A 13,206-nucleotide genomic window follows, 5' to 3' on the forward strand; every position below is an offset into this window, starting at 1 on the left:
ATGAATACTTGTTTTTGAGGAATGGACTATCCATTTTGAGCAAGTGCCATGCTTTTGCAGGTTATCCACTAGGTTTTGCAGTTTGCACTAATTGTTTTGAGAAATGCACTGACTGCTGTGCACATGTTAATAGTGATGTGAGAAAAGCACCAAAGCGACTGAGAGAAACTGTAATACAGGAGTTTGAAGTTTTCACTGTGGCATCGCTGACAGCAGGTGGCGGTAATGCGTCTCGGTCAGTCGCACCGTTGATAAGTAGAAGAAGAAGCCGTTGACGCAGGTGTTTACGTTTTCCTTCTTCCGCAGTTTTCTGAAACGGACTAACGTTCACCAATCTGACGCTAAATTCAGATTTCTGAAGAAAACCGCGGCCATGTTTCTGACTTTTAACGCAAGCATTAGCGACACTTAACAGATGGATGCTCTCGAGCTCGTCTGTCGTCCACTGTAGACGGTGAACTGCGTGTTTTCCACGTCATTCATCGCAGGCAAAGCTAACAGCTAAAGCTAGCGTTGCGTTAGCAGCGGCTGTGGACGTACATTTAATATATATTTATATATATATACAGCACATCCACCTGATCCGCCTTTTGTCCAGCGTTAACTTAGAAACCGAGCAAAGGCAGTCATGGCCACTAGGCGTCTGACCGATGCCTTCTTGTTAATGCGGAACAATGCAATCCAAAACCGGCAAATATTGGCTGAGCAAGTGAGTACATACGACACCCGTCTGAGTACACGTAGCAATGCTGCGGTGAGTGGTCTGCATCGTTTTGACACTTTACTCTGTGTGTGTGTGTGTGTTTGCATGGAGCCAGAGCAGTTAGCTAGCTGCAGCTGTGTGTGCCAGAAGCTACTAGTTATTATTTATACAGTGTCCGTGTTTAGTTTTTAATAATATGATAGTATTTCATAGAAAGGTACACGTCGATTGTATTTGAATAGTATAGTACAATATTATTTATTGTAACGTAGATGTCAATGGTCATAGAGCTAATATACCTTATCATTAGTTGCATAGGTTTGTATGACTTAAGTTATGACTAAAACGTGTTTGATGTTTCAGTGCTTTAGATCATTAGAGACACATTATTTATATCCAGTATTTTAATTCCCAGCCCTGCTTAAATATTTGCAGTGCAGTAGTCTAAATTAAAATCACCAAGGCCCTGATACAGATCTGTCTGTAATTATTTTAGTCATTACATGGTATAGGATGAACAAGTTGGGTTAAATATAATATTACAGATTTGAAATAGCAGTTTTACGATATCACTTTTTAAATGAAGGTTAACTTCAGTTATTCACTCTGTAATAACCTAAAAATGTGATGAGGCATTACCAGGCCATGATCAAAATGGGAGAAACAAGGGAAAACAAAAGTATTGCCTCTGTGATTTGCTAATTGCTAAAAATGACTATCTTATCTTAAAAGGTCAGCACACAGCATACTCATTTATGACCTCCTTAAGACATTTGCCATTGAACATAGAGAAAGGTAATTTTGATGACATTAGCAGTTAATGTCTTTGTTTTAGGTGTGTTGACCCCTTCTCCCACTTTCAACCACTCAAGAAAACCCTGGCCAATGTAACTCACAGACCAGAGAATCACAACACATTTTAATATGATAAAATATATTCTAGTTTACGATTAATCTCTTGGCATTTGTTGTCATCCTGCCCCAACCCTACACTAGAGTGCTGACATCTGTAGCTGTAGTGAAAGTGTTAAAAGGAAAGAAAATGGCAAAAGGCTGTATTCAATTCCTGAAATTAACTTTAATATAATGTGTTTGTCAGGTTTATCTCTGAACAAAACGAAAAGGCTCCTCAGCTTGTTTTAAGAAAACCATTTGTTTAAAAGAAGGAATTACTTTTTAGTACAGTCTTTATTTTTCTTCTCTCTGCAGTTTTTCTGTGTAGTCTCTATATATCTGTCATGTGTGTTTCTGTTATCTACTTTCCCAGTCTAAACTATAACCCGCTGCACAAACTACCAAACACAGATTAAAGCATCAGCATATTGTAGCTATTCACTGGAAGAAGTATTTGCTTTAGACTTGACCTGCATGCAGGTGTCAGGTGTGTGTGCGCATTCACACTCTGCTGTTATTATTTAACCAGTTACCTGCTGGTGTTGGATTCATTCCTTTCCTGTCCTGTACACCCTGAGTAATAAACATGATGGAGTATCCCATTGGAGGAAGGTTTCTGTATCACATCTGCCAAAAACTGACACTGAGCACCAGGGTGAACAGTTCAAATTCTTTTCCACCTTCAGAATTGGTTTTCTCTCTTTTTCATCATAGCCTGAAAATGCTGACCTTTAATTGAAGTAGGAAAAACAGCCCAGTCAAACCCACAGAACAGAGTGCTTTAGATGGTGGCTGTGGTTCTTTGACAGATGCTGTGTGTTATGAGTGTATAGAGTGCTGTTTCTGGGGTTAACCTCAGGAGAACCATTCAGGACAAAATCAAGCAGGTTCAGAGGCAGAGAAACTGGCAATGACGCAGCAGAGCTGGGAATGTTTTGTGACAGTTGATTTATACCTGGTAGTTCAGTGGCTGTTTTTGCTGCTGAACGTTTGTACACTTAGTCTATGGTTGTCTTTCCAGAGAAAAATTACATATTTGTCACTCAATTAATTCCCTTATGTTTTATTTAGAACAACAGTTATGGAACAGCTCAGAGATTTTGCTTTGGACATTTCACTGTCTTGGCTTATGAGATTTTACAATCGTTTGATCCTGTCTGTTTTTGACTTTGGCTCCATGAACATTATTATTCCACATAAAAAAAAGAAATAATAATAATTATTGTTTTGAGTTAACGCGGCCCAATCTTTACTGGACACTCCTGTTCCAATGTAGCTTCAGTAGAAATTATCTCAAGACTTAATATGGAAAATTATGTGTGTATAGTCAAACTATTTAGTGTAGGTTATGCCTTGTTTTAAGCGTCATCCATGTCTTGTAGAGCATTATCTAAATTATAGTGGTTATAGTTTCTTTTTTGTAACTGTACTACTGTTAAAAAAGAAGCTTACATCTTCTGCTATAACAAAAAAACTTTCACTCCTCTGATAAGTGAGTCAGTAGTTCAATGATTTTGTCTGTGACACTGGTGGAGACTGGGTTCCTTCAGAAAATGCACATTCACTTCACTGAAGCTGCTGTATAAAACTACTCACACACAAGACATAAGACATGCTTATGGAGACACATCAGTTTTGATTTCAGATTTTGTTCTGTATTGTTTATAGAAATGGAACAAACTCGGAGGATATTTGTGGCTCAAATATTTCTACCCTTGTCTTTAATTTCTGACTGCATCTTGCATTCAGTAGGTTATTTTAAAGTGGCATTATTTAGTTACTAGTTATACTTTTGAATTCAAACTCAATATCTGCAGTTGTTAGATCCCTGTGCACAAAATGAAGTGGAAATGACAAGAAACCAGATTTATGCATCTCTTCTTTTTACAGCATTATTCTGATTGCAAAGTTGTAAAAGTTTTGGTGGGAGTAAATGCAAACATGCACACTTTCTGGGTTTCCATTGCTGAATTTCCAGTCCTCACTTTCTGTCACTTCTGTCTTTCTCTCCGTTTCCTTGGTCTGTGTTGGATCATGGGACCATTCCTCTCTCTGCCAATCACATTAGGAGCTTGATGAGGTACTGCTGCTTCCCGTATGGTAGAATTTAGACTGAATGATAACACCATTATCATTGATATTATGTTGTAGTATGTTTTAATGTCTCATTGTTTGATGTTTAAAGTTGGCTGATGATCGAATGGCCCTGGTGTCAGGAATTAGTCTGGACCCTGAAGCAGCCATTGGAGTTACCAAGAAACTGCCTCCCAAATGGATAGAGGGAGTTGATGAGGTAAACTTAAACGTCTGTGTGTGTATGGTGAACGTGTGTGTTTTTGAAAATAAACAGGCATTGACTAAGTCCACTTGTTTTAAACTTAACCTTTTAGATCCAATATGAAATCACGCGGATTCGGCAGAAGATGAAGGATCTGGCCATACTTCATGACAAGCATATGAATCGACCCACACTGGATGATAGCACTGAAGAAGAGCACGCCATAGAAATCACCACCCAGGAGATCACACAGGTTAATTAACTTATATGTTATTTTTAATTGAAGATGATATGTAATCAATCCCCCTCATTGTAATTATTTGACTGTATTTTATGGAATATTATACATGAAATATTGCTCATTTTCTCTGCTCACTGGTTTTGTGTTTGCAGATGTTTCACAGATGCCAGCGAGCTGTGACGGGTTTGCAGTCTCGTTGTGGCCACTGCACCGAGCAGGAGGAGAGGTTACTGAGAAACGTGGTGTCATCTCTGGCACAGAGTCTGCAGGAGCTCTCCATCAATTTTAGACACACACAGTCTGGCTACTTAAAACGTAAGAACTGGCACCTAAGCTGGTCTTTAACTCCCCTGCTGTCATAACCTGCATATTTGAACTGTTGTCACTTGTCAAGGCTTTATCTCATTTCATATCTCTTCACATCTGTGCGTCATGTTTTTGTTTTGACTTCCAGGTATGAAGAATCGTGAGGAGAGATCAAAGCATTTTTTTGACTCAGGACCTTTAATGGAGGAGGATGAAGATTTAGCTCTGTATGACAAAGTGAGTGGGCTTTCTGTGCCTTCTGTGTACTGTACAATAAATCAGAAATATTACTGATCACATGTACAAACCTACTAAAATATATGCAGTCAAGTGGAGTAAAACTTAAACATAATGGTTGTGAGCAAATGTAGTATTGAATTTAAATATTCATTCAGTGCTATGGTTTCTCCCATTTCAGGGATTCACAGATGACCAGTTGATGCTAGTGGAGCAGAACACAGTCATGGTTGAAGAAAGAGAGCGGGAGATCCGAAATATAGTGCAGTCCATCTCGGACCTGAACGAGATTTTCCGGGATTTGGCTGGAATGGTGGTTGAACAGGTAACTTGCACACATCTACGGTTACTACAGCTGACAAGCAACCAGCATTCACTGGCATTAGAGAACTGTACCTTCCTTACCAGCAGATGACGGTAGTCTGTATTCAGTATTGAAAGAAGGCAACTGGAAGAACTATTCAGTCTGTAAATCATGGCTATTCAGTGCTGTTACCTTGCAGCAAAAATACTTAAGTTCACGACCCGGTTGGAACCAGGGCATAGAGTATGCATGTTCTTCCAGTGTGCGTGGGTTTATTAGGACATTAATTGGACATTTGAAATTGACCGTATGTGTGAATTTGAGAGTCAATGGTTGTTTGTCCTGTAATGGACTGATGACCCGTCCGGAGTGTTCCCTGATTTTTGCCCTGTGTGCTGTGGGATTGGCACCAGTGGCCCTGCAACCCTCATGTTGATGATAAAGCAGAAGACAATAGATGGACAGTCTGCACAGCAACTTAAACACAGCAATTATTTACATTACATTGCTTGTTGTGCTTATGCGGCACACCCTTCCAGTGACAACTATGCTATCTTTAGCCGGGAGACTCCAGATGTGAATGTTTGTCACAAAGCCAGATTGTGTCCATTTGTTTCCCTCCAGGCTCTTGTAAACTTTCAGTGACTCTCTGTAGTAAGATGAATGGAAGTTAATTAGGAAGTTAAAGATGTCAGGATACTGTAGGCCTGGAATAATGTCCTCTCCGGCTGTTTGCACACGTAAAAAGCATGCTGATAGCATTATAAGGGTCAGATATATTCTGCGATTATATTAGTGGATTTTAAAGTACGTAGGGAAGTGAGCTGCATCTTAGGCTGCCAACATGGTGCTTCATAAAAAGAGTCACATGACATTCAGAGCTCTGTGGGTCACAAAACATCTAGACGGGGGCTATGAACAGTTATCGACTGCCCGAAAGCCAAATATTGAGACGGTGTGTCCCAGTTTTTAGTTAGGCCCACAACTAATGATGATTTTTAATCAATTCATCAAGTAGTCGTTTGGTCCTTAAAATTTCAGAAAATGTTGAAAAATGTTGAACTGTGTTTCCCAAAATATCATCGGTTTAAAAACATCCTGTCTTTTTCTTTAAGGGTACCGTTCTTGACCGAATCGACTTCAATGTGGAGCAGTCTTGTGTAAAAACAGAAGATGGATTAAAACAGTTACAAAAGGTAAATCCAAAATGCATTTGTGAGAGGTTTAAATGTCACTTTAACCTTTTTGGTTTGGTGAGTTTATTACAAATGTAGGTGCATGTTGCTATTAATGATAGATGTAACATAACTTATGGTCAGTTTTACATGTGATACTGATTGTTTAGAGCGGCATGCTTTAAAAAGACAGCATAACAACGCGTACATTATTGCAGATTATTATTAGAGCCATTATAACTTGGTTTTTTTTTCTTGTCACTTTTTTGCAGGCGGAGCAGTATCAGAAGAAAAACAGAAAGATGCTGGTCATTTTGATCCTCACCATCATAGTCATTGTTCTAATTATTATTCTTTTTGGAACAAAGTTTTAGTCATGCATTCCTCTGGATCTTGTTTTCTGTGTGGGTCTATGTTGTGCATCTGTGTGGACTTGAACTTGGTCTTGGTTTTAACTCAAAACAATGCTGACTGCCTTCCAAACCTACCAGGACAAGAAGAATCCCACCCACATCCTTGTGCAGTTGCACTTATGACTATGATGGGATAATTTCCACAATCTGTTTTGATGAAAGAAACAATCAACCTTCTCTTTAAAGCCATTTTATCAAATGGCTCGCATCCAAATCATTGTAGCACTCTTTGACAGAGACTTGTCAAACCCAACTGTGTTGACATTTCTGTGTCTATATGGAAACTGCTTTTTGGGATATAAAAATGTTCCGCCATTGATGAAATGTGAAGGCAGTGTTCTCTGCTTGAACTCAAAGCACTAATTGTGACATGTCTTTTGTGAGGAGGCATCAGTACTGTTTAAATATCAGTGCAGATACTTAGTTCCCGTGAGAGAGTTTTTGACGGGAGTGAACGTAACAATGAAACAAAATCATTTTCACATCATCATTCATCACAACCTGGCTCAGTATTCTTACATTATCTGTGTGTTAAGGCAGCACCAGACAGGATTAAAATGGTCATTAAATACCAAAAACATTCTTTGGTTGAGGGACCACCAGGTTCTTTTATCATTTTACCCCCTACTTAAATAATTATACAGCGCACTACGGTCATTGCTGCCCCTCTGATAGTCTGTGGAAGATCCTCCATCTCAGTTCTAAGATCATACCTGTGTCACACCTGCTAAACGTGGCAAGTGCTTATTTTAAAACACTTATTGTTTGTTTGTCATGGTCCTTGCATCAAGTGCTACCTTTAAAAAAAAAAAAAACTTGCAGTTTGCACATATTGAGGCCTGGGGAGGGGAAGGTGTTATGGATGTGATACTACTGGCATCTGTATAATGAAAAGAGTTAATGACTTATTTATTTTTTAATTGCTTCAACGAATCCAGAGGATGAGAGGTGTTGAGTTTCAGGTCGGAATCACTGTACTGTGAGTAAATGAGTGTGATCTGACGTCTGAACCCAACTGTTGTTATTGTCCACTCCAGTGAGAAAGCTGTGAAGTAGTCCAACAAAAGCAGACACATGAAGACAGCATTATGAGGTTGTTTTTGTTTATTCTTTCTTTTTCTTTCACATCACACACATTATATTTTAGTTGACTGTGTTGGAAACTTCTTGTGTTTTTATAAAGACTGACGAGTTGAAATGAAGAGCTTTGACATATCTACGCTACAGTTTGTACACCTGTTACAAATCATCTCCGTCATAGATGTGAAGTTGCTTGTGAATAATGGTTATGTACTAGTGGTACTCCACTGCAAAAACAACTGTTGAGGCGAAAGCAGCTTTTTTAAAATAAACCTATAACATGGTGGGGGTTTTATGTGTTTTTTGAATTGGTCACTTTCTAGATGGAGATGAATCTGTTCTACAACTGGAACCATTATTCTATTAGTAGTTATTTAATACTTATATGGTGCTGATCATTTTTGTATGTGAAAACTATAGCTTTGATGTGGCAGTATCCAGTTTTTTATATTTTAATGTAACCATAAATTAATTTGACCTTGGCATTAAGGAAACTAATGAACATATCCTCCCCATGTTACACTTAATATATCACTGTTGAATAGGATTACCCATAATGTTAAAACGAAAAAGACAATGTAATGATGTTGTATGGATCAAACTATGCACAGATTACTACATTTTTCACAATATAAGCTCCGATAAAATCAGATTATCACCAGTTATTAAAGTGTTTGCTGCCCTAAACCTCTTGCATTAATACATAAAATCCCATTTGTAATAATTTTAATCACCAGATTGCAGTTCCACAGTTTAGCGTTAACTAATATAAGCGTTAATATAATGTAATGTAAAGGCGCCCGCCATATGTAAGAATGTGGCCAAAAGCGGTTACTACATTCAAATTAAAATTTCAATACATTAACATGATTTGCAGTCTGCAAAATATATTTTTTTATGCAAATATTTTGTCTGTACTGTTGTTGTTGGTGAGTTCAATTTGTTATATGAACATTATTCCTGAGTCTCTGTGACATATTAGGAGGATTTTATGGCCAGTTGCTTAAGATTTATTACATAATGCACCTTTAAGTAATATAAGCGTTAATATAATGTAATTTAAGCATTAATTCAATAACGCTTTATAATTTACAGGGTAGTTACCCAGTATTTTGGCCATTGTTCTTACCTTCTAATAACAGGTTAATACCAAGTAACACATTTCTGTTACCACATATTTACTAGCTACCTACTTATTACCAGTTTATAACCCAATAATACACTAAAATTCACCAATATTTTATGGCATATTAGACACTAGGGCCTGGGGGTGGGGTGGGGCATATCGACTACCCCGCTGTCAGCAAGCAGCGGGGTGTTGTCACCTCATCCTCCCCCCCACATTTTTAATGCATACTAGATACCAACATCCCCCATACACACATCCCACAGCACACATACATACACACCACACCACATCCTGGTGGGGGGGACCTCCCGGGTACCTGTGTCCCGCCCGCCTCCCGGCTGGGCTGGGGTCGGTGGTTTGGGCTGGGGGGCGGTTGTGGAGCTCCGGAGGATGCTCGGGCCGGAGCTCCACAACCGCGGCAGGTAGTTGGGTCGGCTGTCGGTCTGTCGGGGGGAGCCCCGGGGGACCTGGCCGTGGCTCTCCATGACTCCTGGGAAGGGTGATGGTGGGCGGCGAGCTGGTCGCTCGGCGGGGGCTGACTTTGGGCGCCCTGCCCTGGGTGGACGGTGGGTCCCTGTGCCGGGTGGGCGTGGGGTCCGCTATGACAGGTCTTACGGCCTCTGACCCATACCTGTGTGAGGGGGCTTGCCCGGGGCGGATCCGGGACCCTGCTGCCTCCTGTTCCTTGGGGGCCCCCGGCTGGGATCCCTACATGAGCCTCTGCCGGCTCCCCTCTGGGGGGGAAGTCGTGTGGTTGACTCCGGGGTAGGCGTCGGGGATAGCTGTGGCGGGCTCCGGCCTGCCTCCTGGGGGGGCGTTCTGGGGGAGGCTCTACTGTCCCTGGTGATGGGCTGGGCTGCCCTGGGGGCCTGGGTGGGTCCCGGGTGTGGGGACCTGGGGCCTCAGGACCTGCCTCGGCGTGTGGTGGGCTGGTCTGTGCTCGTGGTGCCGTCGTCTCCTGCCCCCTCGGGGTGTGCTCTGCGCGTGGGGGGCGCCGGCTCTGCGGCGCCCTGCCCTGGTCCTGTGCGGGGTGGACTTGCGGCTGGCCCTGGGTCGGGCGGCGGCGGGTATCTCTGGGCCCGGGGGGCTGGTGGACGCCCCGTGTGCCTGGGTTACCACCGGTCTCCTTCCGGGGGGCTGGGGGGCGGCGACACGGATTCACCACGGATTCCCGACCACACCAAGTGACAACCTCCACACATACATATATATGGATGCACGAATACACAGACATACAGATACACACACAGACAAACTCTGGTTCATGATAGAACCAATATAAACTGATACAACTGTTATAAACAAGATCACCTTATCTATATGTGGTAGTTAACAAATTCTAATGGTACTGTAATACAAATGCATATCAGTGTTATTAATGTTGTAATGTTGTCATTACTGCCTTAGTGTGTTATGCTACTAATTTCTATCTAGTGTCTCTCTTTCCCTCTCTCTCTCGCTCCCCCTCTCTCCCTCCCTCCCTCCCCCTCTCTTTTCTCTCCCTCTTTCTCCCCATCTCTCTCACACCTCCCTTGTCTGTCTACCCACCCTCACCCCCACCCCCCCGTCCGGCCCGGTCCTCCCACACAACCTAATAAATAAAATCAATAAAAATAAATACATAAATAGCAGGACGGGCATTACAGCGCTGTAATCACTCGCCCTGCAAACAGCAAAATCTGTTAACCATAGTGCATGCCCAAGGTACTGGACAGGACAGGTTAAAAAAAAAAAAAAAAAATTCACCATATAGAAACCAGGTAAATACCCAGTATTTTTGTTTACACTTATTGGTCTGTATCCAGTCATGTCCAATAAACATTTAACAAGCTTAGTCGCTCCTGGATTAAAACTATCAACTGTAATTCATTGCGGGCCGCCATTGGCCCCCGGGCCACACTTTGAGAACCAATGCAATAGAAGATGGACAGTAATTTGAATGGACTTCATATTAAAGGGAAGCATGCAACCATGAGTTAAAGTTAGTGAAACTGCAAAAAGTACAGTGTTAAAAAGATCAGGACTAACAGGATTCCTACTTCATTTATAAAGCACTAACAACCAACCCCAATGGACCAAAGTGGTCTACAGAATAATAAATAAAAGCTGACACAAGGGAATAAAAACATTTTTATTTTTTTTTAAAGACATAGAACATGGGTAAAGGAAACAGCCATTAAATAAACCACAATAAAATGAAATACATAGACGTAAATAAGTAATATAACGTATGTGTGTACTTAAAAGAAGTAACCAGGCAAAAATGTAGGCATCAACTGTCACCAGCAGATGGCAGTAATATAACGACATGGACGCAAGATGCTGTGTCTTTGAAGCCAAAGGCGAAGAAGAAATGACAGTTTTAGTTTGTCACCACTACTCTGTTTCAAGGCTCGTGTCATGGATGAAAATGACCCATTTCCGATGGAATACGACTCTCTGTTCACTGAAACATTTAGTCAGGAGACTCGGTACAGTTTGTGCGGTCACGAGCTGAAGATAAAACAGCAGTTTGGTGGGAACCTCGGCGTGGCTGCACCGGTCTGGGAATCTGTAAGACAACATACTGTCATTTTGCTTTAAAAAACGAAAAACAACACAATAAACTATGTGGGATTTTCAGTGTTTTGACAACGATGACGTGTGTGCGCGTGTGTGCGCGCGCGTGTGTGTGTGTGTGTGTGTGCAGGCGCTGCTCTTGTGTCGTTTCATGGAGGAGCAGCGTGTGGAGCTGAGAGGAAAACGTGTCATGGAGCTAGGAGCGGGGACCGGAGTGGTCGGTATTTTAGCAGCTCGCTTCGGTACGTGTCCTTTTCACAGCGACGCGGAGTTCGTTGTTCATTCACTGATTGTTGATACACAAAACACATCATCTCTTCATGTCGCTGTTCTTTACTGTGGCTCAAAGTTGTCATTTCCATGCAGCTCACTGCTGCAGCTGACACGTGTACAGAGTACAGCACAGTGAGTTTGGACTCGTCATAGCAAATATTAGGTCCACACGTGGGCAAAAATACATCAAAATGTATTTTAAAATAAAATACCCAAATAATAAATGTGTCCAAATAAACTTCAAAATACAGCAGTATTTGTTTTTTTCAAAATACTGTAAATTCTAATTAGTCTACAGCTGAAACGGTTAAACCTCTATTAATGTAAATATAACAAAACTCAGGGAGTCACGTATAAATGTAACATCCTATCACCAACCAATACAACATGTTTTTGTTCTTATGATGTCCTAATGTTGTTTCAAAGAAAGTATTTTACAGTATTTAAAAAGTACACAACATTGAAGTATTTTGATGCAAAATATAAAAGCATGTTTGGCATTGCAAAACAAAATTATATTTTGCATTTAAAATCCCCTTATTCAGTCAATAATAAATAAAAAATAAATACTCTTTTTTTGTTGTAAAATTTCTCATAATAGAAATAACAATGTCACATACATACATATGATACTGAAATACAGCAGGCCCACACTTCATTTCTAATTAGTTACTATAGTTACATGAACATTAATGCTCTGATATTAATCCTTGTGCCGGTCCAAATCTTGGATAAATGAGAGGGTTGCGTCAGGAAAGGTATCCGGCATAAAAATCTCTGCCAAATTAAATATGCAGATCTGAGATGTGGTGACCTCTAGAAAGGGGGGAAAAGGAAGGAATATTCACAGGAATAATCACATCCCTAATCCATACATCATTCGGAATAAGGTTGATAAATTATTGGTATCCATGGGAAGGTAATCTGTGTGTTGCCCAATCTTGTACTTGCAATGTGGTGTTTTATTAATTTATTGTCTTTCAGGTGCAGCTGTGACCCTCACTGACCTTCCTCATGCTGTCCCACAGCTCCAGGTCAATGTCTCGGCCAACATGCCGGCCGGTGGTTGGCCTTCTTCTCCTCCCACTGTCCTCCCTCTGTCCTGGGGTGAGGACCACCTGAACTTTACATCTGACTGGGATCTGGTGTTTGGCGCAGATATAGTTTACCTCCCAGACACATATCTGCTGCTGATAAAGACACTAAGTCATTTGTGCAAGAACGGCGCTGTTGTTTATTTCTCATCCAAGATGCGGAAAGAGCATGGGACTCCGCGTTTCTTTGAAGAATGTCTGCCAAGCAGATTTAATGTGGAGCTTGTGCACCGTGATGAACAACAAAACATTAATATCTACAAGGCATCTTTGAGAACAGACGAGTGAAAGCTGGAACTAGGATTATTCACTGTACTGAAACAATTTATGGATAACATTTCTGAGATATTTCTTAAATATCAGCGAAAACAATCTGCAAAGCATGTTGCACATTCTTAATTTTAAAATGAATCTGTATGAAGACAATCATACAAAAGATTGAGGTTACCTGTCGAGCTGCACTATGTCATGGAAGTTACTTTTTTACTTTTACTAAGATTTTTATGGGCCTTATGGCAGG

At 40.9% G+C, this 13,206-nt stretch overlaps 2 protein-coding genes across 2 annotated transcripts; both read left to right on the plus strand.

The window, feature by feature from the left end:
- The first annotated feature begins 352 nt into the window (after nt 1-352).
- On the plus strand, nt 353-7,851 carry stx16 (syntaxin 16). Its single transcript, XM_083888501.1, has 9 exons — nt 353-709; nt 3,666-3,677; nt 3,783-3,890; nt 3,988-4,128; nt 4,269-4,431; nt 4,571-4,659; nt 4,841-4,984; nt 6,079-6,159; nt 6,411-7,851. Exons 1-9 carry the CDS (start codon nt 629-631, stop codon nt 6,510-6,512), a joined length of 921 nt encoding a protein of 306 aa, XP_083744627.1. The 5' UTR covers nt 353-628; the 3' UTR covers nt 6,513-7,851.
- Nucleotides 7,852-11,160: 3,309 nt separating this feature from the next.
- LOC310926193 (EEF1A lysine methyltransferase 3-like) lies at nt 11,161-12,974 on the plus strand (the record flags this gene model as incomplete). The annotated part of the gene is made up of 3 exons (XM_083888292.1): nt 11,161-11,313; nt 11,450-11,561; nt 12,577-12,974. 3 exons carry the CDS (start codon nt 11,161-11,163, stop codon nt 12,972-12,974), a joined length of 663 nt encoding a protein of 220 aa, XP_083744418.1.
- Between the last annotated feature and the right edge of the window lie 232 nt (nt 12,975-13,206).

This window comes from Microchirus variegatus (assembly GCF_963457635.1).
Source record: "Microchirus variegatus genome assembly, chromosome: 4".
Classification (NCBI taxonomy): domain Eukaryota; kingdom Metazoa; phylum Chordata; class Actinopteri; order Pleuronectiformes; family Soleidae; genus Microchirus; species Microchirus variegatus.

Excerpts from the sequence above, each read along its gene's own strand:
- stx16 (XM_083888501.1), top strand. The coding sequence starts at position 629 with ATGGCCACTAGGCGTCTGACCGATGCCTTCTTGTTAATGCGGAACAAT. Across the intron at positions 4,129-4,268 it reads CCACCCAGGAGATCACACAG|ATGTTTCACAGATGCCAGCG; the intron begins GTTAATTAACTT and ends TTGTGTTTGCAG. Across the intron at positions 6,160-6,410 it reads GATTAAAACAGTTACAAAAG|GCGGAGCAGTATCAGAAGAA; the intron begins GTAAATCCAAAA and ends ACTTTTTTGCAG.